Genomic DNA, 27223 nt, shown 5'->3' on the forward strand with positions numbered 1-27223 from the left:
ACTGCCACCTTTAGAATGTGAAAGAGAGTGTTCCAGTCAACATTGTCAAAAGCTTTCTCAAATTTTACAAATGCTATAAACGTAGGTTTGCCTTTCCTTAACCTATCTTCTATGAGAAGTCGCAATGACAGTATTGCCTCGCGTGTACCTACATTTCGCTGGAATCCAAACTGGTGTTTCACAGTGTCAGCTTCTACCTGTTTTTCCATTCTTCTGTAAAGGATTCGTGTTAGTATTTTGCAACTGTGACTTATTAAACTGATAGTTTGATAATTTTCACAGCTGTCAGAACCTGTTTTCTGTGGAACTGAAATTATTATATTCTTCTTCCTAAAATTTTAATACTGAAAGCTGGCAGATTTTTTCCTAGTAGAACACACATCATCTGTTGGCTGTCTGTCGCACCTGCACACTAATGTATACCTGTCAAAGACAAAATAGCACATCGTCAGAGATGCCATTTTCCACAAATTAGAGAAAAGTGGCAAAACGTAAACACGCCGAGGGAATGAGGGTGTTTGATGTGTTGTTGTTGACTAGGTTGTGATAGACGGTAATCACGCCGAAAAACCATCTGCAGCTGATAGATACGGCAATTTATCCATTACATTATATGAATACAACATAATTCACTCTTATTGTCTGTAATATTTTTTATTGTTGTAATTTCACATTTACTATTATTTCCAGTCTTCGTAACTTAAGTTACGCAATTGCGATGGCGCACGATCCAGTTGTAACTTTCGAATCCTCATGGTGGATCTCTATACATTGAAAAACTACTAAGGTTTAGATTTTCATAGTGTATATTTCATATATTATACATTTCCTGCTGCCCTTATAAGGGATAAGCGGACTGCGTACTTTTTTCAGTTTGTACCGCGATTTTGAAATCAGTTATTGTCACCATAACGTTCGAAAGTGAATGAAAAATTATGTAAATAAACGCCTGGCGTGTTCCTTTTCTGTCCGTAATATTACTTCGCGGTAGCTACGAAGATCAACTTCAGAGTTGACACACCGTCAGCAAATCACTTTCAAGCTGCGCGCCCAAGAAGCAAACGTCGTGCCTCGTGTCGAAGATCGTGACGCTTCGTATTTGTTCGTGATCCCGCAACCAAAACAAACACATGCAACTGTTTTTAGTAGTAGAAATCTTGATGTTCTTTTGCTGCTGCAAAATATTGTCAGTAGCCTAGTTGAGTGAACTTGTAACTGTGGCGTAACTGCAACTGTTATAGTTCAGCTGTCAGAAGCCAATGCCCCAGGAAAATATAAAACTGGATAGAAAAAGCGGCCATGGTGGTCAGTCAAACAAGGTGAGTAGGAGCGTGAACAGCTTATACTACGGGGGTCGCAATGAAGGTGACATTAAAGCATTTGGAATATTCGAGAGTTCGTGTGGAAAAAAAAAAAACCAGTGTATCGAGCAAACGATACCAGTAACATTTCATAAATCGTTATGGATGCTGAGTTGCGTACAGTGACTGGCACATTTAAGCGATTAAGAATTGCTGTGTTGTTGTTACTTTCGCCTTGTATTTATCAGTAGATTGCGTTAACAGATTTGTGCAATGACTAGCATATTACATTGAACTTACCTATCTTGTCCAAATTGCTGTGTTGTGCACACATTTTCGTAGTATTTGTCATCAAACGTGCACTTGGTACAATGTCGTCACCCAGTGAAGAAGGCGTATTGAGATACGGAGGTTTTGTTAGTATATTTTATGTATTATATCTCATTTATGTGCATATCTGTGTTTTCTCTCGTGAGATTCCTGCATTTGCAGTTAAATGTGTACAAGAAATTACTGCAAGCAACTTGGTTGTTATCTTTTGTTACGGACACTATTTTCATGTAGTTACAGGCCTATAAAGGTTTTGAATCTTCCAGTAGCATTTCGATGCAAGCGAGTTGAATGTGTTTGCAATTACTGATAGTTACTATGGGCGTTACCAGTAGATGCCGGAAAGCATAATACTATAAATTCCAGTTTTTTTTATTGATCTGTACGGCAATCCTAGAATTTTCTTGAGTCACATAATGTGAAAATCCAGCGTGGTCAATACTTTGTGTCGTTAGAAACAGCTAAGATGCATCACAGTTCAGATAGTGTATTAAACTGGGGATTTTATTTTGGAGGGGTGGATTTTCAATCCCTGTCCAGATGCCGTAGTGTTCAGCTGATCTCAGTGAGACAGTATATCGTTGCCAACATTCCATTTTGTCTGTCTGCTTTTCCTTTTGAAATATAAAATTACTACTTAGTTTTAAAATTTATGTTGTTTAACCTGTATATGCAGACCAACAGGAACCATAAATTTGTCTATAGATACCAGGTTTGTTAACTTTATATTTGGGAGTGTTGTTGATCACATCGTTTCTGTAGTGTGTTGCTTGTGCAGTATGTTTTGGAGTTCTTGTTGTTCCAAACCCTGTGTACATTTTTCTCTCTGTAGTGTGTTATGTACCATGTATTGTGTCTCTTAGTCCTTTTTCTGTTTTGTTGTCAATGTTTCACACACAAATTTTCCTTGTTCATTGTTATGAGTGATAGTTTTTGTTCTTTCATTGCAAGCCTTTTTAATGTTTGTTTTTGGTTTGATCCTTTGCATGTGTTATACACATTTTCTTTGGCTATTTGGTGCTTTCAGTTCTGTAGTGCTGTTAAAATTTGGCTTGGATTATTCTGTTAAGCATAAAGCTTGACTGTCATTACGTGTTTCAGGTCAAGAGGAATGTTTGACAAGTCGACATATTTTACTAGTAATGTAATGTGAATGGTTCCTGTTACATCACATTTTGGTGCCTATATTCTGTTTTGAGGTTATTTGGTGAAGCCAACAGGTGTGAAAGCAATAAAACCTGGTTGTGACGTCAGACTGATCTGTTGATTAGCCAGTCTGAAAAAATTGCTACTGATATCATGTTGTAGTCACCATGTGGTTTGTGCCATTTGTCGCATTCCCTGCTTCACTGGTGAAAGTTGACAACTCATATCAAATATTCCTCTTTATCCTGTGTTTTGACTGTTTGCGGATGAAAAGCCTTGTAATAGTGCACCAGTAGCTGATATTAAATAATTTTGTGTTACAACTGGTTTCAGTTCTCAAACCAGCATTAGATATCATAAGACATTTGAAACAGCTTACATGATGATATAAAAGCTGTGGTGTCAAAGAGCATAGAATCCATCATAAGTCTCTACTGTCAGGTAGTAAAATAGATTGTACTTTCAATAATAAACTGTACCAAGAATGAAGTCATTCTATTTGTACAGTGTGATTCAATGTTTTATGTTGAGGCACTTTATATACTGGTCTCTGGTGACGGCCTCTTGTGGTATTGTGTACCTCTTGAGCCATGTACACAACATAATGCTTAATTAAAACTGAAGCTGCTTGGAAAAGGAACCATTTGGTATTAATAAAGAAAGACAGGACATTTATTCAGTGTTGTAAGTGCAGGGAGTGAAATAAGAATCCAAAGCAAGAACCAGGTTATCTTTCTGGGTGGAGAGAGAGAGAGAGAGAGAGAGAGAGAGAGAGAGAGAGAGAGAATTGTGTGTGTGTGTGTGTGTGTGTGTGTGTGTGTGTGCGCGCGCGGGTGTGTGTGTGTGTGTGTGTGTGTGTGTGTGTGTGTGTGTGTGTGTGCGTGCGCGTGTAAGTAAGTTTGAACTGTACTATTTGTATAGAATGAAGAGGACCCATGTTTGGTACATTTTATTGTTGACGGTTCACCACTTGACAAAAGTGATTTCCGTGCTGTTTGATGCTGTAGGTTTTATTTTGCTATGTAAGCTGATTCGAATGTTAAGATACCTGATGATAATCTGAGTACTTAAACTGCTTATAATATAGAAGTATTTATTATCATTTCTTGGTGGTGGACTATGACGCTTTCTTATACTCTTACGACCTGTAGGGCACATTCGCAGAACGTACTGGTTGTGAATAGTTGTACATATTTAAAAGTTAGTTTTGTGGTTCATTCTGTGTGTGCTGCCAGTTAGAAAAAAATGGTTTGCTTATGATGATATGAAGATTTTGAAACTTTTCTTGATAACAGAAGCAGTTAAAAACACTTGGTGTTTCGCCAAAGGTATTGTTGTTCACAGCAGCTTAACACCAAAGACACATTTTTTGCAGATACTGATAGAGTAAGAGGATTTTGGAAGCTTACTCTATGACTAGAGCCTTTTAAAATATATGTACATGATAAGAGTTGTAATTCTCTGTCATGGATAGAGTATATTAGTTTTGTTAGTGTTTAGTGTTGTTACCAGGCCTAGTACGGTATATAAGGTGGTGAACTGCATCCAATGTTGACTGATCACTGTGAAGGATACTGAGCTGCCGTATATTCGTGTGAGACAGCATTATTGGCACTTAACAGAGTCTGAAATGGTCTCTTTGTTCGTCTCCATTTAATCGACTGATCGGATCGTGCAATATCCACATTTATGGATCATTCAGATGTGACAGTGGCCTGATGCTGGACTGCATGGGAATATGAGGCCAGGCATGCTTGTTGTCAAGGCTCCACTTACCCACATCTGTCCACCACAAGGGAGTGTTGTCATATTGTGCAGCAAGCACATCATATCTCCTCCACATCTGTGCCTCCCATCCGAGAATAATCAATGGATTTCTTGTAACATCCTGTTCAGCCCGCACTGTTGGTCCAAGATTAGTTGCAGCTGGACTTTGGAAGTACCATCCTGTGCCTAGGTTGCTGTTGACATCACAAAACTAACAGCTACATTTGGAGTGGTGCTGTGACAAGGAAACTGCAGCACTTGCAAACGCATTTGAATAATTTTTAGTGAAGTATCTAAGAATATACAGATGGCTCTATATCCAGTTCTGATTGCAGAGCTGATATGTAATTCAGATTTCATTGTGTAGCAAAGAAAATCACATAGCAGTACAAACATTGTTATTTGCAGTCAGCCATGTTAACTACACTCAGATTCAGATCACATTATGTGTGTTTCTCACCATATTAGCATGTATTAGTATACGTTAAGCATTAATTTGTTAAATTTTTCAGGCACCTTTATCACCAGGTCCAGTCTTGGATATAACTGACGATGAGCTCGTTAGTATATCAGTCCGTGATTTAAATCGTCAGTTGAAGTTGCGTGGTCTTTCAAGGGAAGAAATAGTGCGAATGAAACAGCGCCGAAGAACCCTAAAAAACAGAGGATATGCAGCCAGGTATTATATTTAAATATGTTTGACATTTCAATTTGCCTCCCGTTCAGTAAATGAAGCAACTGATAGCCTTGCAGTTTAGTCCCTTTAATCTACAAACCCACCCCCATCAGTAAATAAAGCTATTTCGGGGGGGGGGGGGGGGGGACCACATCTGTGTTTCTTGTGAAGTTTGTCTGCCAAATTGATATTCAGTTTATTGAAACATTAGTGTATTATTTAATATATACTACATGTTATAGAATTATGATTAAACATGGCTTATAATATTTTTGGGCAAAGCTGGAGCAGCTGACCCTTGGTTTTTGACATTACACACTTATAACATAAATTTGTGGCGAATAATGTCACTGTATTGTACAAACTTGAAATATTGATTATGTTGATAATCATATTTCTTTCACCTCCATTGTTCTGTTGCTAATACAAAATGTAAATGGTATTGTTACTGCTTTTAGTTGACATATTTTCAGTCACCTAGAAGACATAAAAGTTAAGAGTAGACAATAAGGGAAAATAGGATCTTGTCACATACATAAATGAGGAAGTAGATCACATGACTTCTTAAGTTTGGTAACTGTATATGTAACTTCAGATTTTGTATGGAGACCACCTAAATTCTAAATTCTTGGCAACTGTCACATTTTAGTACTGCTTCAGTGTGGGTCTCCAATTTTGATATAACTGCCATCATAACCCTTGTTAATTCATGATGACCTGCACTGTAGGGACCTTTTATGTCTGTATTCATGTATGGGATTGAGGAAAATAATAAAAACCAATTCTGAAGTAAAGTCTTAGGGGCACTAATCCAGTTGGCTGTCTACAGATATTGTGATAATATCCAGGAGTTGGCCAATCATGTTAGTAGTATGATACACAGAGCTACTGATGTAGCCAGTTCAAGTTGTTAGGATCCCTTAAGACACACTTTGTCTTATGGTGAAATGATCAGAATATGAGTGACTCTACAGTGGATGGTACATCTGCCTAAACACTCTGAAAGGCAGTATACACTGATCAGCCAGAACATTATAACCACTGACCTACTATTGATATAAACCCATCCAGGCAATAGCAATGTCACCTGGCAAGGAATGACACCTAGTCAGACACATGTTACGGTGCAGGTAGTATCAGTGAGCTTGCTGTCCATGTGTAGAATGGGGAAGGTGCACAATCTGTCTGAATTTGACTGAGGGCAGATTGTGATTGCCTGGAGGCACATCATGAACAGTTTCAGAAACTGCACAATTTGTTGGGTGTTACAGGAGTGGTGTGGTGAGTGTCTTCAACACATGGTGAAACCATGTCCAGACATCATTGTGTTGGGCATCCACTCTTCATTACAGATGTCGGACATCATAGGCTGCACAGACTGGTAAAACAGGACAGGTGGTGAACTGTGGCAGAACTAACATCAGACTTAATGCTGGGCAGAGTACAAGTGTGTCTGAACGCACAATACACTGAATGCTCTTAACAATGGCCCTCTGCAGCTGACAACCCATTCATCTGCCAAGGTTAACACAACAACATCGGGCGCAGTGGCAGAGCATTTCATGGCCTGATGAATCCTGATACCTTCTTCATCATGCCGATGAAGGGGATGTGAATTAGTCGTCTTCTAGGGTAACAGCTCTTTGACACCTGTACTATGGACTAGAGACAAGCTAGTGGCAGCTCCATTGTGCTCTGGGGAATATTCACGTGGGCTTCCATGGGTCCAGTGGAGTTTGTGCAAGGCACCATGACGGCCAAGGAGTATTGTACACTGGTTGCAAACCATTAAAAAATTGATTTTTAAATTTTTGGTGCCCTACCTCAAATGCTAGGGGGAGGGGGGTGGGCGCCACTATCTAGTATTGCCTCGGTCCAGAAATATCAAAGATCCAGGGCTGATGCGCAGAACAGTCAGAGTTGTAGTAGGGAGGTGGGTAGTCTCTACGTGACCCGTGTTTATGTTTAGTGATTTTGCTATTTCTGCTTCATTTATTGCTCTCATGTCAAATGAAAACAATGGATTTCTGTGGCTGGCAGCTATCAAGTAAATTAAAGTACATTCACATAATTACGGAAGGCTAAAATATGTTATTAGTATCAGATTTTATTTTATTTCCCCCTTTCTGACAGTCGAGCATTAATCACGTTGCAGAGCAATGAAGCTATTTTTGTCGGTTGGCTAAAGAAATTTGGCTTTTATTAATCTTTTCCACTGAGGCAGTCAATTGTTCACTGCATTTCAATTGCACGTTTTCATCTTCTAGCACATGTGGCATTATGCCATAATAAAGAACCAGACATCAGATAATACAGTAATGGTACTCCAAGAAAATTTACGTCCGAACCTGGACATACGAATGTGCACTTTAAGCCGAATTATGCATTTTAGTATAGTGCATGAAATTCTGATGCTCTTAGAGTATCCTCCAATATCTTTTTTCTTTTATGACTTTATGCGACACTGTAGTTGACCAAGCACGGTGATGCCTATTACGTGGTGCTCTCTGGCAACTGCTGAAACGAACCTGTTTCTAACAAGTTGTGGGAAAATATTGCAGATGATTGTTTGAAAAGCATTACTTTCAAAGTAAATTTCCTTTTACGCAAGATGAACTGTGTGTGAGACTGTACGATGAATTTCTTAAATCACAGAGTGTTTGACTCTCATTTAAAAATCAGCTCTTTGAGGATGACCATTTAGAAGAATTTTGAGCCCAGAAGATCAGACATTTATGTCGTAGTTAAAAATTTTACTGGCACATTTGTGTGATTTATCTTAAAGTGTAATACAAAAAAGATCAACATTATATGTGAAAGCTTAGCTTCTTGTGCAGCTTATTAATCTTAAAGGGCAATATTATATGTGAAAGCTTTTTCTTCTTGTAGCAACACTATGTATATTAATTTAAACCATTAATATTTACTATTTGTGTGTTCGCGCTACTTAACAGTGATGTTGCTATTGGCTGAATACATCACATGTCCCCTGCTCTGAAATCCCCCATCATCGGCTGGCGAGATCACATGACATGAACTATGACTGGCTTACAAAAGTACATCACAATCTCAATTTCAATGCTTCGGATAGTAACATGCGGTGTTTGATGGAATTCGAATTTATACTTCCGTAATACATGCAGTAAACATATGCAATGTTCATGTTGGTGCACATCAAAGATCTTTTCAAAACGTGTTTTTCTCCCCCTTGAGTTTTGTTTTCTAAAGTGCTGGGAAGTTCTACACCGGTGTATAAAACCATAACCATTCAAAGGATTGATAAGTTTTACAGTTACTGTCACTTAACACAGAAAAGGTTTATTTTCACCTGGGAGAAAGTGTATTTTTAACGGGGAAACCTGGGAATATTTTTTCATTGTCCGCGTTTACACCCTGTAGTGACATCTTTATGCTCTTTAAGTCTAGTACAAAAGTTTCTTCCTGTTAAACCAATGTTTCTACTATTACACATGTGTCCTGCATTTCAGTCAATACAATACACATCAGTATTAACATGTTGTCTAAACTGTTCAGTACAAATGTGCCTGAACCGTATTATCTGTCAAATTGTCATCTAGTCTTCTCCAGTTACACAACCATATTTTGAGATCCTAGAGCATGTAACATTGCTCTTTAGTTCTCTTGAGTTGAAAGTAATTTCATTCTGTTTTTTAGCCACTTTCCTCGTATTCAGTTTATCAACCTTAATTGCAAAGTAACCATTCTGTGAGCCTAAAGACAGCTATTTTGCACTTATGTGGGTGATTAGAAGCTACATACAGGACTTAGTCTGTTGTTGTTGTTGTGGTCTTCAACCCAGAGACTCTTTTGATCCAACTCTCCATCCTACTCTTATCGTGTGCAAGCTTCTTCCTCTCCGAGTAACTACTGCAACCTACATCCTTCTGAATCTGGTTAGTGTATTCATCTTTTGGTCTCGCTCTAAAATTTTTACCCTCCACACTTCCCTCCAGTACTAAATTGGTGATCCCTTGATGCTTCAAATTGTGTCCTACCAACCGATCTCTTCTTCTAGTCAAGTTGTGCCACAAATTCCTCTTATTCACATTTGTATTCGGTACCTCCTCATTAGTTATGTGATCCACCCATTTAATCTTCAGCATTCTTGTGTAACACCACATTTCAAAAGCTTCTATTCTCTTCTTGTGTAAACTGTTTATCGTCCATGTTTGACTTCCATACGTGTCTACCCTCCATACAAATACTTTCAGAAAAGACTTCCTGACACTCATATCTATACTCGCTGTTAACACATTTCTCTCATTCAGAAACGCTTTCCTTGCCATTGCCAGTCTATATTTTATGTCCTCTCTACTTCAACCATCATCAGTATTTTTGCTCCCCAAATATCAAAACTCATCTACTACTTTACGTGTCTCATTTGCTCAGCATCACCTGATTTAATTCAGCTACGTTCCATTATCCTCGTTTTGCTTCTGTTGTTGTTGTTCATCTTATATCCTCCTTTCAAGGCACTATCCATTCTGTTCAACTGCTCTTCCAGATCCTTTGCGGTCTCTGACAGTATTACAGTATCATCAGCAAACCTCAATGTTTTTATTTCTTCTTTATGGATTTTAATTTCTCCTCCAAATTTTTCTTTTGTTTCCTTTATTGCTTGCTCAGTTTGCAGATGGAATAACATTGGGGATAGGTTACAACCCTGTCCCACTCCCCTCTCACCCACTGCTTCCCTTTCATGCCCCTCGATTCTAACTGCCATCTGGTTTCTGTACAAATTGTAAATAGCCTTTCACTCCCTGTATTTTTTACAAGTGCTATAAATGTAGGCTTGCCTTTCCTTAACCTATCTTTTATGAAAAGTCGTATGATCAGTGTTGCCTCATGTATTCCATTTCTATGGAATCCAAACTGATCTTCCCCGAGGTCGGCTTCTACCAGCTTTTCCACAGACTACGTGTATGTATTTCATATTCTGACCCATTACAGCTGTAAATCTAAGGACAGTGAAGTCTCATTAATCTGATGTTTAACTGAGAAGCTAATCTCCCATAGAATGTGTTCAGTTTTTTGTGCATATTGTTGCATTCTTGTTAACTCTTCTTCTAGAGTACAAAAACATCATTTACATGATGTTTCCAGTGTATTATCCTATTGGCCTCACCCATATGCTCCATAAAAATGCATTTTCCAAAATGCATACTAACTGGGAACCCGTAGCCAAACCCTGTTGCTCTCTGTACATTTGATCACCACATGTAAAGTAATTAAAACCAGTGCTAAACTACTAATAACCTCCTTAATGCCATGGAGTTGTCTACTTCTGACTCTCTTAAGATTTTTGAAAACACTGTTACATATTTCACCCATAGGTACAGTAGTTCGCGTATTACAAATATGGAACTTTTCTATTCTCGATGCCCTAAAATAATAATGTTATTTTAAGAAACCTGCAATAAATTTTTCAAGTTTGTATCCTGCCTCTCTCTGTATGTTAACAATTGGTCTCGCTGAGTGATCAGGCTTATGGGGCTTAATTGTCACTTGAAGTCTAGGTGCTTTTGGATTCATAATAAGAAGCTATTTCTTCTTCTTTTCATCCACAAACATCGTACTTTCTTTTGTACTTCCTGAATTTCATCAGAGTACATTTCAACGAGGCCCGTATACTTAACTAACTCATTACTTGTGATGAATTGTTCCACCTTGGCTGTCTACAGCTGTTGAGAAAGCACAACCAAAGTTTCCCCTTTATGTGCCTGGTCAGTTATGGTGTTACAGTCCGTAAGTTTGTCAGTAATAGATTTTAATCCAAGGCATTCTCTCCTTGAATACTCCTTACTCTCTCGTTTAATCTCTTCCCCCCCTGTTATCTTTTGAAAAGCTGTTTGGCTTCGAGGGCACCTAATTTGTAAGAGGAACAGGGACATTGGCACACTCTAAGGCCACTGTTGTGTGTATAGTTACCAATGAGTCCTGTTTGTTTTACAGAGATGTTCTGTCGAAGGTTGTGACAGTCCCTTATTCAGTAATCTACTCTCATCATCACTGAAAATGTCTGTGTTAGTACAGATGCTGTAAAGTTTTGATTGATGTCTAGATCTAATAACGCATTTATGATAACAACAACCTCTAGGGTGTGACACTGTATTTCATCAAACTGACTGGCATGTACAATCTTCACTAACTTCAAGTACATACTCCTATTAAATCTGTCCTCATTATACAAGGCCCTGATGTCCCTATTGATACATTCAAACTTAAGATTAAATATGTTTTTTTAGCATGATAATTACTTTTAAATATGTTTTTTAGCATGACAATTACAATTACTTTTTAAAAAAATTATGCCTATAACTTGGGATAATTTTTCCCAGAGATGTGTTTTGTGAAGTCTTATGTGTGCAAATGTACTTGCTAGTTTAATGCTGCAGTTATGTAGTCTGTAGTAGGCCACTTTTTCCTTACTTGGCCTAAATCCACCTAAACTTCTTATTGTAGGGAAACCACGTGTGTACAGGTCCATTTTCACAAAATGAAGTAAACGGCAACAAATGTTGAACCAATATTATTTTATTGCGTACAATCTGTTTCAGAAAATACTGTTATCTTCTGGCATACAATGTAATGATGGACTAAATATGTTACAATTGTGGAAAAGTAGTTATTCATAAATGAAAATATAATAGTAAATTGATGACCAGGCAATAATCACATAAAGTGTAAAAGTACATGACCAAAGAAATATTTTGGTTGATTATGGCATGCTTCAGGTTTCCCCTTAAGTTAGCTTTTTCAATGTTTTGCCCATTTTGGGGCATTTACTCTCTGTAAACTGTAATTGTGTTAACTGGTCTCATTTTTTAAATATAAGATTGGGCAAAATGGTGGTTGGTTACACACACTGTCTTATGTCCAGATGTACAAGTTCTCTTCATAATATTGAGAGTATCCATATGGCTTTATTTGGTTTTCCCACTCGCCAGTTGAAACCTTCCACCTCCCATAACTTCGTGCAACAACTTTGCTTGCATCACATGTGATGCATGCTCTCACTGCCTCTCACCTTAGCTTTTTGTTTTTGATGTTACTACAGCCAGACGTGGTTACTGTTGGGGTCCTGTGTAAGTGTCTTCCATGTATTGTGTGGTCCTTTTCCTCTTTTTTAATATTTGTCAAGTGTTTTGTGATTATGTGGATAGTTGTTTTCTAATATGTTGTTTTTTTTCCCTTCAGTAAATTCGTAGCCTCCCCTATTTTATAAAGTGTGATAAGGAACTTTTGTTCCACAGATAACATAGGGTGGAAGACAATTGTAGTTATTTTAGGCTTGCTGTTACATTTTTATTTATGAATGAGAACTTATCCATAATTGTAACATATTGTTTCCATCATTACAGTGTATGCCAGAAGATAGAATCATGTTATTCCAAAACTGGTTGTAAACAATAAAATATGATTAGTTGAACAGCCGTTGCGGTTTTCTCCATTTAGTGAAAATTTACAAGTACAGTTGCAGTTGCCCTGTGAAAAGAACTCTTTCTGGCTTTCATGATCACTTGCTATTAGAAAAGACAGACAGACAGTATTGCGCTTACACAATGAGAGGACTGTGTATATCACACTTTCTTTATACAGATCAACTGTAAATTTCGTATTTTGGTAGGCTGCCATCCTTAGATGAGTTTTCACTTGTGTGTGATACAGTACAGTGTAAAGTGGAGTAAGGTGGTGTTGGGGCAGCAGGAATTTCTGGGAAAAGGTGCTGATAGCTAGAGACTCACCCCCCCCCCCCCCCCCTCCTACCCCAGTGAAGCTGCAGTGCTGGGACAATGTAGTCATCTGGGGCAGTGTAGCTGTACAGGGGTATGTACGTGTATTATACAGCTCCAAGAAAGGTTTATCCGAAAGCGGTTATCATTACCAATTTTCTTTAAATGCTTATCGACATTGAAGCGCTTCATTTATTCTGTGAGTTGTTACCTTTACTCCATTAATTATTTATGTTCTACTATGAAATCTCTATAACCATATTTAACAGTGTATGTGAATAAATGATGTGCAACCTGGGATGTGCGAGCATCATGGCTGCTAATCCTTGCAACTTTCGTGACCTTCAGAAAAAGATTGTATCTGTTCATAGCGAGAAGGGTTTAGAATTTTCCTCACATACTGGCTGTCAGGCTTGTTGTTAGAGACTGTTGTCTGATAATGTCTCCAGTATTATCTAGTGTAACTATTAATCACTACCACTAGCAAAATGTGTGTAGTTTTCCCAGTTAATATTAGGGAAATTAGTCATCCTTCTTCTAATAGGATATGGTCAGGGTATTTCCATGCCTTTGAATTTTAACTGTCTGGCAAACAAGAACAAAATTCTTCCATGAAAGTTTTCTCAGAAATTATTCAGCACTTTATCTGTGATAGAAATATTCTAAATTTGTTGGCAATGCACAGACCTGACCTGTTTGAGGATAATCAAATAGAGATTGAGATCAGGGATCATATTATAATTGTAGCAGCAATGGACACAAAGATTCAAAGGGATAGAAAATAAAGTAGAAAAGCCTATATAGTCATTAAAATGGGCAAAGAGGAAAGTTAGAATAATAATAAACACGAAATGTGTCTCAAGTTGAAACAGTTGACCAAGCTGTTGGAAAATATGTTCCTAGCAGGATAGTTAAAGGTGTTGAGAGACACTGCTTATTGCTCATACAATATAAGGGAGCTTCTTAAGAAACAGTGTCTACTACACAACGGGTACAATACATTCCAAAAATCTGTGGACAGACATTAATTGAAATGTGTTTGGCTACCTGCAGGACAATGTGCAAAGCCTTCAGTAACTACTGTAATAAATACTATCGAGGACCTGTCTCAAAATGGAAAGACATTTAGGTCATACGTTGCTGCTATCAGTGGCACGTAAGTAGCACCCAGACATTTGTAGAAGAAAGATGAACTGAAATGGAAAGTAGCAAAAAACAAAAGTTGCATTGTTGATTTGTGTCTTCAAATGTTCTTTAATGAAGAAGTGTTGCCATTTATGTAAGGAATAATACCTTCCCTGGTGACATTGTTTTGTGTTACCTTATTTGATTGAATGTAGACCAGAGTTCTGTAATCCATGCAATTCTTGAGACATTTTAGTAAGCCTACCACATTGAGACTGTTGTCTTGTGATGAATGAGCGTCATATAAAACTGCTATACTTTACTCTGTAGGAACAACATACAACCATTTGTTGGTTTCCATAAGCTATCTTCTAATTTTATTACATTTTTGAGACAATCTTTTGGAATGATGTTACTTTGTAACAATTTTCTCACACATCTTTCCTGTTAATACATTGATAACATTACAAATGTTCATTAACATTTGTTTTTCCCTCTGTCAGTCTTCTTGTCCTGTCGAGAGCTTTGCATATATAATTACTTATACCTTCTTGATAGTAGGTATTCCTTCCCTGTTGAATGTATTCATAATTGTCTGGTACAATGCTAATCTTTGTCAATAAGTAGAGCATTTTGTACATATTAAATTCCTTATTCTCAGTCAATAGGATGCTAATTACATAACATAGTCCATTATTTGAAACAAACATATCTATAGGGGTTGGATGAAAAAATATGGAAATACCACAAGAAATGCAAGCTTGAACATTAATCCAGATGCTAGCAAACTTGCAGGTTGTGTTTTTGTATTTGACCATAAATAGCACCTTCGCAATGTCCTCAATATGTTAAAAGTGTCAATAGTGTTCAGAATAGGCCTAGTGTTCTGCGTAATTGTGAGGTGAGCCGAGTGAATTTGAATGTGAGCAAATTGCTGGTGCGTACTTCCTTAACCAAGGGAACTGAAGTGTTTGGTGTTGTTCGAGGCACTGTGTCGAAGATTCATAGCAGACACAAGGAAAGGAAGAAAACAGCCATTAAGTCACATCACAGATGAAAGTATGTTTTGAGTGATTATGACAGATGGCCATTGTAGAGGATTACAATGAAAAATAAGGGGAAGACAGCTGCAAAAATTGTTTTAGAACTGAATGTCACACTTGCAAACGCTGGCTGCACCAAAAAGACACGAAGATAGTACCAGAAGCTGGGAAATGCAGGGTGAGCTGGAATTCGAAAACCACTCATCAGTGGTGCAAATGCCCATAATGTGAAAACATGGTGCAGAATCCATAAAACCTGGGCTTAGGAGCAGTTGAAGAAAGTTATATGGTGTGATGGCTCTTGTTTCATACTGTTTCCACCTTCTGGCAGACTTTACATCTGGCACACACCATCCAAAGCCTATGGTGCAAACTGCTTGCTGCTAAGAGTGAAACATGTTGGTGTTTGGTGGTGATTTGGGCAGACATATCTTGGTATTCCATGGGTCCCATGGGTACTCTACAAGGTTGTATTACTGCCAAGGATTATTTGACTACCCCTTGGTACAAGGTTTGTTCCCCAATGATGATGCCACGTCCAGGATGACGGGGTCCCTATTTGTATATCGCGCATTGTCCAGGACTAGTTTAGTGAGCACAAGGGTGAATTATTGCATCTCCCCTGGCCATCACAGTTACCAGATCTCAATATACTTAGGAGAGTAAGGTACATGATCACTAACCATCTCCATTATTGCTGCCTGAACTTACCGCTATTTTAAAGAAAGAATGGTATACCATTCCCATAGAAACCATACAGGATCTGTATTTGTCCATTCTGAGATGACTGGAAGCTTGCTATTTTCCTATACTGTATTAGGTATGGTAATGTTTGAATTTTTGGTGTTTCTATATTTTTTTACACCCTCTGTATACTCATATTGCTCCAAACTACATAGCTGTATGCTTCAGGTAAAGGTATGGAAAATCTGGTAGTCGTAAAGTCATCCTGTATTTATCTCAAGTATTTAATAATTTGCACTGGATTCACAGAGTGTGGTGCTAATATCCTTTTCTGAGTGGGCGCTGTGGCACTTAAGTTACTCATACTCTCTACATAATTCACAAATAAAGCATTTACCTCTATCATTCGTTCATTGATTATGATGAGTGGAGCTGTCCTTTTTAACACTGCATCCGTTGTCTTCAAGACGTATGTCACAAATTGTTCTAACTTGTTCATCCCATTTTTGAGCAATTGCTTGTTAATGGTAGTTGAATCTACTGTATGATTTAATCCATTGGACATTGCTCTGATGACAGCAAATTGCTCCTTCAACACACTGAGCAGATTTTCTGATCTAGCTTCCATGGTATCAGTATAGGTTTTATAGTATGAAGTATCTGCCTTGTCCCTATTTCACAAAAAAAATAAAAATTCCTGTTTTAGATATCTAACCATGCCTAGTTAACTGCTGTACTAGGTCTTAAATTTGCACCAATATTTCTATGTTTATGTTGTTTTTGCTGTTTACAAATTTGCACTTAATCCTCCTCATATTTAGTTTACTCAACCTCTCTACATTGCTGGAATGCCTTATTTCGAACTAACATATGTTACCGTTTTCCATGTAGTGCTAGTAATCTCAGGTGGTGGTGGTGGTGGTGGTGGTGGTGGTGGTGCTGCTAATAATAATAATGTCTAGGGGTGCCACTGTTTTCTCAATCTTAACTGCTTGGTCTATCTTTCCTTGTGATTCTGCAGTCCTCCACCAGCTTAATATGCGTAATGTCCAGTGAATCATTCCCATTTGTCCCATGGCAGGTTTTTTTGTTTTGTTTTTGTTTATGGAAATTGAAATAACTCTCTTCTACTTGTGTGTATCACGATGGCTATTGTACATAATCATTTTAATAATACAGCTTCAATCAGCTTGCATGTACTTTCATTCTCTTATTTTTGTTCATTTTTATTGTTGTGTTTGGCATGTTTACTGCTACCACTTCATATGATCCTCTGAATGTGAATCTAATGTCTTTGATCTACCTCTTCTAATTGTTGTGTCATAGAGCGGGACCTTATCTCCTATTTCAAATGATCTTGGATCTCTGTCCTGTTTCTTGCATCATGCCCTGAGTTGGTGTGTGTGTGTTTTTATTGTGGTTGTACCCAGCTATCATTGTTTCTTTCTAAAAGATTCTTTATATGTTTACATTTCTCCCAAATATGAGTTTTAATGGAGTATATCCAGTACTGCTGTGTGGTGTAGTGTTGAACACGAACTTACTGCAGGGCAGGCCTGTCCACCGATCTGATCATGCAAGCAGGCTCATGCTTGTGCCACATCATTGAACAACCGGCTGCCACGTGGTGAATAATGGAGGTGATGGAGGATGGGATGGGAGGAGGAAGGAATTGGAGCAAGGTAACTCCACATGAGAAACTGTTGTCAGCGAGTCTATTCTACAGTTGCTGATGTTAGTTTTACAGAAACATACCACTTCATAAATGCTAATTAATGCCTTCTGTGGTAAATTTATTTTCTAAGCCTGTTACATTGATCAGAAATGACAGTGAATTGAAACTTGTATTTCTTTTAATTGACAAAGTGAAGAACATGGGACAGCTAAGTACAAAACATGATTTTTCCTAAGACTGCCGCAGCCTTATGACGAATGTCATTTTTGAACAAAGTGTATATTGATGCCAACTAATATTTTGTGACTGTTTTATTCACATGTTAAACACAGAATCACTGGATGTGAATGAATACTACTAATTTTCCTTTCACTATTGCTTCAATGCCTTGTACCACTTTCTGAACCCAAATATTTGAAGATAAGCTTTTAGGCTGATGTCTGTCAGTAAACTTGCGTGAATAGATTTAGTTCTCTTCATTCTGGAAAAAAGTTGCTCGCACGTGTATGTAACTCCAAATATTGATGTAATTTCAGCTGGCTAAATTTTAAAGTTCTGAGAATTCATGATGTGAAAAATTTTTACAGAGGCCTACATGACTTACTTTTTTATGATACTGGTTACACAACTGCTAGTCACACTGTACGTCTGTTAATTCTTAACTGTAGCTAGGCATGCTCTGCTGATGTGTTGTATATTGATGTTATAGTATCTGATCATCTCTGTGAAAGTCCTGACCCAGCCATCATGCTGCTTTTTCTTCAGTTTAAAATGAACTATTTTGTGCTGTAAGCATTGGACTGTAAGTATACACATTTGCGAGAAAGGTTATGGCGAAACCGAGCGAGGTGGCCCAGTGGTTAGACACTGGACTCGCATTCGGGAGGACGACGGTTCAATCCCGCGTCCGACCATCCTGATTTAGGTTTTCCGTGATTTCCCTAAATCGCTCCAGGCAAATGCCAGGATGGTTCCATTCAAAGGGCACGGCCGACTTCCTTCCCCATCCTTCCCTAATCCGATGAGACCGATGACCTCGCTGTCTGGTCTCCTTCCCCGAAACAACCAACCAACCAACGTTATGGCGAACCTTACACATGATGATTCCTCTGAAGATAACCGTAGTTGCTTGCATATGTTGCTCAAAAAATTGGACACTGATGGAATTTCATATCTCTATACAATCTCTTCCACAAACTTTTTCGCCATTGTCTTGGTGCAGTGATGTTTGATTGGAACTGTTACTGTAAACAAGCTCAAATTGTCTAGAAGTTCCAGGATATATCTATTTGCTGATATTGTGATATATATAGTGGACCAACTATGTCCATAATACACTTGTCAGATACTGTGTTTCCGTGGCTGTAATCACTAATAGCGTCTTGGTTTTACTTTTATTAAATATTTTCTTCTTGCACTTATCACATGGTCTGACGTATTCTTCCACATCTTTTCTTTCTTAACCTTTCTGTGCTTTATCCTTTTTTTTTAATGCGGTCCAACGTTCTGTGGATCACTTGGTGTCTGCCTAACATGTTGTCATGCATTTCCTTCATAATCTTTGTCATTTCTTTTGCACTAATTTCTTCAGCCTGGACCTCTTTTTCCTCTTCTTCTGTAACTATTGTTATTTGAGGCTCCATAACTGTTTTCTTTGCTACCTGCATCATGAGACCTTATCCTACTGAATGTGATGCATTCAAGGTGTCTCGCTTGTACACAATATAATACAAGTAGTTGTCTAATTTTAGTCTCAATTTCAACAATTGTGGAGATGGATCTTTGACACTAAATACATGTTAGTGCCTTGCGATGGGTCACTACTACAAAATCTGTTCCATACACATGTGGCCTGATCCGTTAGGTAGCCCACACTATTATCAAACATTCTAATTTGATTGCTGAGTCATTCTTCTCTGCTTTATTTAATTTGCTATTGGTAGACCCACATCTATTTTCCCCTTGTGGTAGTACTGCTCTTAACACTTCCCCACTGGCATCTGTGCTTATTATGAATGGTTTCTCAACATCCGTGTGACTTAATATGGGGAGTTCAATTATTTCTCCTTCAAGAAACGTGTTTGCCATTGTGAATATGGACAACCATCAGCTGTGTAATAGAATGACTACAATGAAAATTTGTGCCAGACTTTGGCTTGAACCCAGATTTCCCGTTTATCCCAAACAGTCACCTTATAATTTGGCTATCCAAGCATGATTTACGGACAGACCCAAATTTTATGTTGTCAACCATCTGTCTACAATCTGTACTCGTACGTCCATTATGTATGTTCCTGTAAAAGGGAGACATTTTACTTGGAAGTTGCTTGTCCGGTGTCAGTGGGTAAATACGATATTGCAGTGCCTGTGTTATTCCAAATTACAGTGCAAAGTTCCTTTGGACATGCATGCACTTCCAAGTAAAATGTCTCCCCTGTATGGGAATTTACATAATGGGTGTAAGAGTACAGGTTGTAGACACATGGTTGACAAGATATGGAAATTTGGGTCTGGCTGTGAGTCATGATCGAATGGTCAAATGGTAAGGTGACCGTTCGCGATAAGCGAGAAATCTGAGTTCGAGTCCCGGTTTGGCACAAATTTTCATTGTCATCATTCCATTATACAGCTGATGGTTGTCCATATTTGCAATTGCGAATACATTTGTTGTATTTCATAATGGCTGTAGTTGCCATAGTGCCTGTTCTTTCAGTGATGAATGCATGTCAAAAGGAATTTTGCATTGTAATTCGGAATAACACAGGCACTGTGATGTCAAATTTCTCTTTTGCTTCTTAGAATGCTGCTTTCTGCAGAGTACCCCATTCATATGGCACCTCAGCCTTTATCATCTTGTGTAATAGGCTGGAAATTTTACTAAACTACAAAATGAAATGAAATGACAGTAATATCCAGCAATCCCAAGGTAACTTTGTAATTCCTTCATAAACTTAAGAACTGGAAAGTTCCTTTCATCTGTTATCTCGTGCTCTAAAAATAAAACTTCCTTTCTCAGGAATTTGCACATGTTGGTTAGACTTTCAACCTCTCCCCCCTCAGTTTGTCAAAGACTTCCTGTAACTTTTCATCCTGCTCATTTAGTGAGCATGTGTAACAAATATCATCATCTAGGTGTACCAGACACCTTGTTTCTTGAAATCCTGACAACACTGCATTCATCGGGCTGTGAAATGTATTTGGTGCATTTTTCAATCCATCTGTATTTGTTTGTATTTGTAGGACTGAAAATCTTAACTAAATGCTGTTTTCTCTCTAATACCTGGTTCCATCAAGATCTATGACACCAGCTTGCCAAATCTTATGTGGAAAAATAGAAAAATATTTTGCCTTTCCCTGCTGGTCTAAGATTTTGCATATATTGTATATCAGGAAAGCCTTCCCAACCGAAATTTCGTTTCAGTTTTTATAATTTGTTGCTATTGTACACTTTACTATTCCAGTGATCACCCCCCCCCCCCCCCCGATCACCCCCCCCCCCCCCCGATCACCCCCCCCCCCCCCCCCCCCCCCCGGGTTCTTTCTCCTCCTCTTCCTCCTTCCATAACAACTCTTTGCATTCCATGGACTTTGCAGTTATTTCTTGTATTTATGTAACCTGATCTGGTTAGTGTCATCAGACCCTCTCTTGTATTGTACCTCAGTTTCACACATATGGTACCTTTTTTTACATCATAGTTACCTAAGAAATAACAATTTTAATGTGACAAATAGTGTTAAAATGATATGAGTGTCTAGAGTGATAGTGTGAGTAAATAATACTGACAATGAACTATAAAGTTAATACTGGCAATACTTCTACTGCTGCTGCCACTAATAATGATAGTAGTGGTGGTGGTGGTGGTGGTGGTGGTATGATGAAAATAATAACAACAATGATAGTGACAATATGAAAAAAATTTGTACATGTACAAAATAGATGTTTTCTGAAATAACAAGTTCTGGCAAAATGAAACTTAAGGACACTACATCAGCTAAGAGCACTGGGAAATGAGGAAAATCTGGCTGGAAAGTAGACTGTACAAGGGTAACGAGTTTGTGCAGGGATGATGGTAATTATTATTGTTGCTGTGGTAAATATGCCATTAATTGTCTTCTGAAGCTGGACATGGTATTCATGTCTCTAGTATAATGCGGGAAGTTATTGTAGAGTCAGTTTCCTGGTGCTGAGAGGAACGATGGGAGTGGGGGTGTCTGCCGTATGTTGTTCAGACAAGTGTGTTAAGGTTGAGGAGAGATGTTAGGGAGAGTGTACATTGATGAGACAGTGGAGAAGACAGGGTATGGATATGTCTGTGGTTGTCTGCACACAGCCAAGATAGCTGTGCATATAATGGTGAAAGACAATCAAAGAGGTGAGCGTCACAGAGATAATGACCACAGGCATCTGTAACCAGTTACGGGTGCTGTGAGTTCCTTGAGAAAGACCTTTCAGGATAACAGTGCTGTAATTAATAATGGGAAGTATAAGAGTTTGTAGAAGTTTATTGTTCAGGTGTAAAGTGAAGAGCCTTGTATAGTTTTGTAAGGCATGGAGAGATGCTGACGCCTTCTTTTACACTGCAGTTATGTGCTTAGCTCAATTTAGACTCCCATCTATTATTACTTGTAGACTCTCTTTGATGAGAGTGAGAAGTTGACATTTGTTCCATTTAGATTGATGTAAATTAAAATTAGAGGTCTACTTGTATGATATTGTGTATAAGTGAGGCACGCTGAATGCTTTGTATTCAGTAGGATAAGATCTCATGATACAGACAGCACAAAAGACTGTATGGAGCCTCAAATAACAATAGTTAAAGAAGATATTTTGAGCTAATGAGCCCAGATGGCCAACCATTACTGCTTAGGTGTAAGATGGGTTGCGCTTTAATGTGTATCTTTTGCTCATTTTGATTGTAGACACAGGTCGGTATTGAGATTCTAGATAGCGGTCCTCAGATTTATTGGTTTTGCACTTAGAGGTCATCAGTATACATGTGGTATTTGCATTAGGACAAAACTGATGACACATCATTGACATAAAATGAAAATATTATAGGACCTAATATCAAACTATGGGGCACACCTGATACTACTTGCCTCAATTGTGACTTTATGGAGCTGGACATGACACATTACTGACAGAATGTCAGGTATGAGTGAAACCATTGCAGTGCACTTGGCGAGAAATTTAGGTTGCTAAGATTGGCAAGTAAAACATTGAAGTCAGCAGTGTCAGAGACATCGCTGAATTTTAAGAAGCACATGATAATCACTTCTTGTGCATCCATGGCAGGTTTCATGCCATCTGTTAGCTTTATTAAAGCAGTTGTTGTGCTGTGATGTTTATGGAAACCTGATTGGTATTTGTCAAGTAGGTTGTTTGTAGTTAGTTTATTAGCTGGTCATGCACCATATATTAAACTGAAGCGCCAAAGAAACTTGTATAGGTATGTGTATTCAGATACAGGAATATGTAAACAGGCAGAATACAGAGCTGCAGTCAGCAATGCCTGTATAAGACAAGTGGTGTCTGGTACAGGTGTTAGGTTGTGTACTGCTGCTACAATGGCAGGTTATCAAGATTTAAGTGAGTTTGAACATGGTGTTATTGTGGGCACACGAGCAATGGGACACAGCATCTCCGAGGTAGCGATTAAGTGGAGATTTTTCAGTACGACCATTTCATGAGTGTACCGTGACTATCGGGAATCCAGCAAATCATCATATCTCCGACATTGCTGCAGCTGGAAAAAGATCCTGCAAGAATGGGACCAACGAAGACTGAAGAGAATTGTTCAACATGACAGAAGTGCAACCCTTCTGCAAATTCCTGTAGATTTCAATGTTTGGGCCATCAGCAAGTGTCAGCGTGTGAACCATTCAACGAAATATCATCAATATGGGCTTTTGGATCCAAAGGCCAACTCATGTGCCCTTGATGGGTCACTTGGGCCCGTCAACACCCACATTGGACTGTTAATGACTGGAAACATGTTGCCTGGTTGGACGAGTCTCGTTCCAAATTGTATCTAGCGGATGGACGTATACGGGTATGGAGACGACCCCATGAATCCATGGACCCTGTATGTGAGCAGGGGACTGTTCAAGCTGGTGGAGGCTCTGTAACGGTGTGGGTTGTGTGCAGTTGGAGTGATGTGGGATCCCTGATATGTCTAGATACTACTGACAGTTAACACGTATGTAAGTGTCCTGTCTGATCACCTGCATCCATTCATGTCCATAGTGTGTTCTGATGGACTTGGGCTAGCCTAGCAGGACAGTGCGATACCCTACATGCCCAGAATGGCTACAGAGTGGCTCCAATAACTCCCCCCCCCCCCCCCCCCCCAGACATGAACATTATTGAGCATATCTGAGATGCCTTGCAACATGCTCTCAGAAGAGACTCCACCACCTCCTACCCTTGAATTTATGGACAGCGCTGCAGGATCATGGTGTCAGTTCCCTCCAGCACTACTTCAGACATTAGTCGCATCCACGCCACGTCGCGTTGCCACACTTCTACGTGGTCGTGAGGGCACTACATGATATTAGGCAGGTGTACCAATTTCTTTGGCTCTTCGGTGTATAATGCCTTGGACTGTGCAGGAAGAATGCAAGTAGGTGGGTAATCAAAGGGTGCTGTGGAAACATTCTTTTCAGGTAGTGGCTTAACTATTCCCTGTTTCCAGACCTCAGGGGAAACGCTTGTTATTAAGGAGTGGTTGAAGTTACCTGTTATAGTGAGAAGTAGAGGGTCAGTAATAAGTTTCATCATTTGGACCATGATGCCAATCATTGCGTCTAGTAGATGCTGATCTGTTGAACATGACGGCCTTTTTGGCAGTATTGCAAGTAACGTGCTTTAGATAGAATTTTTTGTGGCTTTCATTGTGTCATAATTACCTTGTTTTTTGCTTTGCAATTTATGGCTATAATTTTTGCCTAGTTTATTGTAGTACAATGTGACTGCTTTGTGTTCCATGTTATTAGTTTCAGTTTCTGTCCACTGAAATTTCTATCACCATCTCTCTACACTGAGGCCTAATATGCCCATACTTAATGCACTTACAATGCATTTACATGTGTGATAATGTTTCACTTGATTCCAGTGTCTGTGGCATTTTTCAAAGATAATTACTTCACACACTCAGTATTTTTAAACCCCAGTTTATCATAATTGCAACAGAAATTAACATTTTGCCCCTGTATTGTTTTTTTCCTTCACTTTCTCTCTGAGTAACCTTTGGTAACTGATCCCTTTCTTTTACTGACAGCAGTGCACTCTCTTTTTGTAGTACCATTTCCACTGTGTATACGAAATGAGTTTTTTGATGAGAAAATTGATTTTTGGGGAAATGCATTTTTTAAATATTTAGGGTATCCTGTTTAAAACTGCCCATAAAATATTGAAATGCTGTACACAGATGTATTTAAAATAGTTTTTTAAAAAAATAATTTTTCTGTTGGCTACATTGCTAGACATTGACAATCGATTGTGCACTATTTGTAGTGTTTCATTTGTGAGTAAAGGCCTGTTTTTTTGTGAAAGTCGTATTTGGTGAAGTCACTGAGTTTTCTTCCCTTGAGCATGCCAAGACCTAGTCTGAAGATATTTAGAAAGCATGTACATTGGCACAAGAAAGTAAAAGGTAGTCAGAAGCTATTTGATTCATTGCCTACATCAGTATTTAATGTCCCAATAGTGCCTAAACTTTACACTAGTAGTGATAAATTGAATGGGGCTACTGCCACTACACCTGAAAGTGATTCAAAAAGAAAACTAGCTGGAATTGAAGAACAGTAAAAGAAATTGAATGTGGGGACTACAAAATCTGAGATAATTAATGTATATTCATTAGCAGACGCTTTGGAAAACTGTGTGCTGCACACAAAGAGTTGGTGGACAGTTATTGCAGATACACTGTTTTTTTTTCCCTATTCCTCACGTGTTACTGCATGTACAGGTAAACTATGTGATATAAACATTGGCTGGTTTATGGCTTACCGTCTGTAGGTAAGGGCAGGGCTGCAGATGCCATGTTATGTAGTGTGATGTACCTCCCTGCTCCATTCTCAAAATCTGACAACACAATCTGTCGTTGAAGGTGTAGCACAGGGAAATATGAAAAATGCTGTTGAGGAAGCTGTTGTTGAAAATAACAGCAGGGACTTGTCCATAGCTTTTGATGGGAGTCAGCAGAAGAGGCCACATACCTCTGAATGGTGCTGGAACAGCAACAAGTGTGGACACCAGCAAGGTAGTTGATGTGGCAATACTTTCCAAGCATTTCAGATGCAGGGATAAAATGAAAAATAAACATGAAGAAGAATGCATAGTAAATTATTATGGTTCAAGAGGTGTATGGAAGTTGCTGGAGTAAGAAGTATTTATCAACACTCAGTAAAATGGTAAAATGTTAGATACTTAAATTGTCTAGGAGATGGTGATTCAAAGATATTTGAAGAAATTGAAGAACTGAAGTCCTATGGGAACAGTATGAACATTTGCAAACTAGTGTGTGTTGGCCACATTCAGGAAGGGATTGGATCAAGATTTTGACGGCTCAAGGCTAACATGAAAGGCAAGAAATTGAGGGATGGAAAAACTTTAGATGGGAGAAACAGACAGGTAGATACTGCTGTAGTCGATATTCAGCAGTGCTGTTGTCTAGCCATCAGACAGAATACAGTAGATATATGTCATGTCCCTGTCGGTTGCCGACAGGATTTTGGTGACAGTTCCGTGTGTGCTGGTGCCTTTGTAATGTCATAAGAAGAGAGACATAATAAAAGCCTTCCTCAGTCACTTTGCAAAGGTGAGGAGAATAGAGAGGGTAATTGTTAGAGTAGGAAGTATTTAAATAGGTAATGTATGAACCATTTACCAATTTGTTTCATAACTGCTTACACTGTTGGGAGAGGTGTCCTTACGACAGCTTTACCTTTGTGGCCTGCTGACCTAAGTTCTTCAGAAGACAGTTGTGTTATAGCAAACTGTTCCGATTACATTAACAACATTAGTTTCCAGCTACCAGAGACGAGTTCTGTTCCCTGATTCATTCTGTTTACATACAGGGAATACACGTACCTTACTTTATTCCCTTAACAGCTCAGCTGTCCGAAACAAGTAATATGCCATGACTCATTCCAGCTCTGTACAGAACCTCTTGTATTAGCTCACTAATAGAGACAAGTGCAGACTGCTCGTGTTCTTCTAATAATTACCTGACACACAGACAGACACCCAATACTTTTGGTACTACTTTGTCTAATTCAGTTACTCACCAAAATTGAATACTGACTTCTTATTGCTGCTGTTCTTCAGGTGTTTTGGTACGTCTCCCATATTTATTTATTTATTTATTTATGCATTTATTTTACCTGGCAAGATTAGGGCCTTCAGGCCCTCTCTTACACCTAACCAGGCATACTCAGATTCAACAAATTTCAGTGTCTACAGAAAATTAGGACATATAACATGTTATACAGTATTAATGTTAAAGAAAAAAAATAGAGATTATAAAAGTAGTACAATGATAATTATAACAATCAAAAAATAATTATAACAATCAAGAATAATAAAAATAATAATAATAAAGATAATAATAATAATAATAATAATGACTATGTATATGAAAGTAAACATATTTTTCTTATATGAGTGTCAGTCCTATTGCTAGTTGGGAATTTTCTCGTTATATTCTTGCAGCGTGTAA

At 38.4% G+C, this 27223-nt stretch overlaps 1 protein-coding gene across 2 annotated transcripts in view; it reads left to right on the forward strand.

Moving 5' to 3' along the window:
* The first annotated feature begins 1109 nt into the window (after positions 1-1109).
* The window catches only part of LOC126470574 (transcription factor MafG), a 35409-nt gene continuing 9295 nt past the window's right edge, over positions 1110-27223 (forward strand). Inside the window, exons 1-2 of one of the 2 annotated variants that reach the window (XM_050098527.1) lie at positions 1110-1319; positions 5057-5223. In XM_050098527.1, the coding sequence (XP_049954484.1) occupies positions 1260-1319; positions 5057-5223 (227 nt within the window). In that variant the 5' untranslated portion in view covers positions 1110-1259. Of the gene's footprint in view, positions 1320-1345; positions 1718-5056; positions 5224-27223 lie in introns of those variants that run through there. The other variant, XM_050098528.1, reaches the window with a different exon arrangement.

The sequence above is a fragment of the Schistocerca serialis genome, chromosome 3 (genome assembly GCF_023864345.2).
Source record: "Schistocerca serialis cubense isolate TAMUIC-IGC-003099 chromosome 3, iqSchSeri2.2, whole genome shotgun sequence".
NCBI lineage: Eukaryota > Metazoa > Arthropoda > Insecta > Orthoptera > Acrididae > Schistocerca > Schistocerca serialis.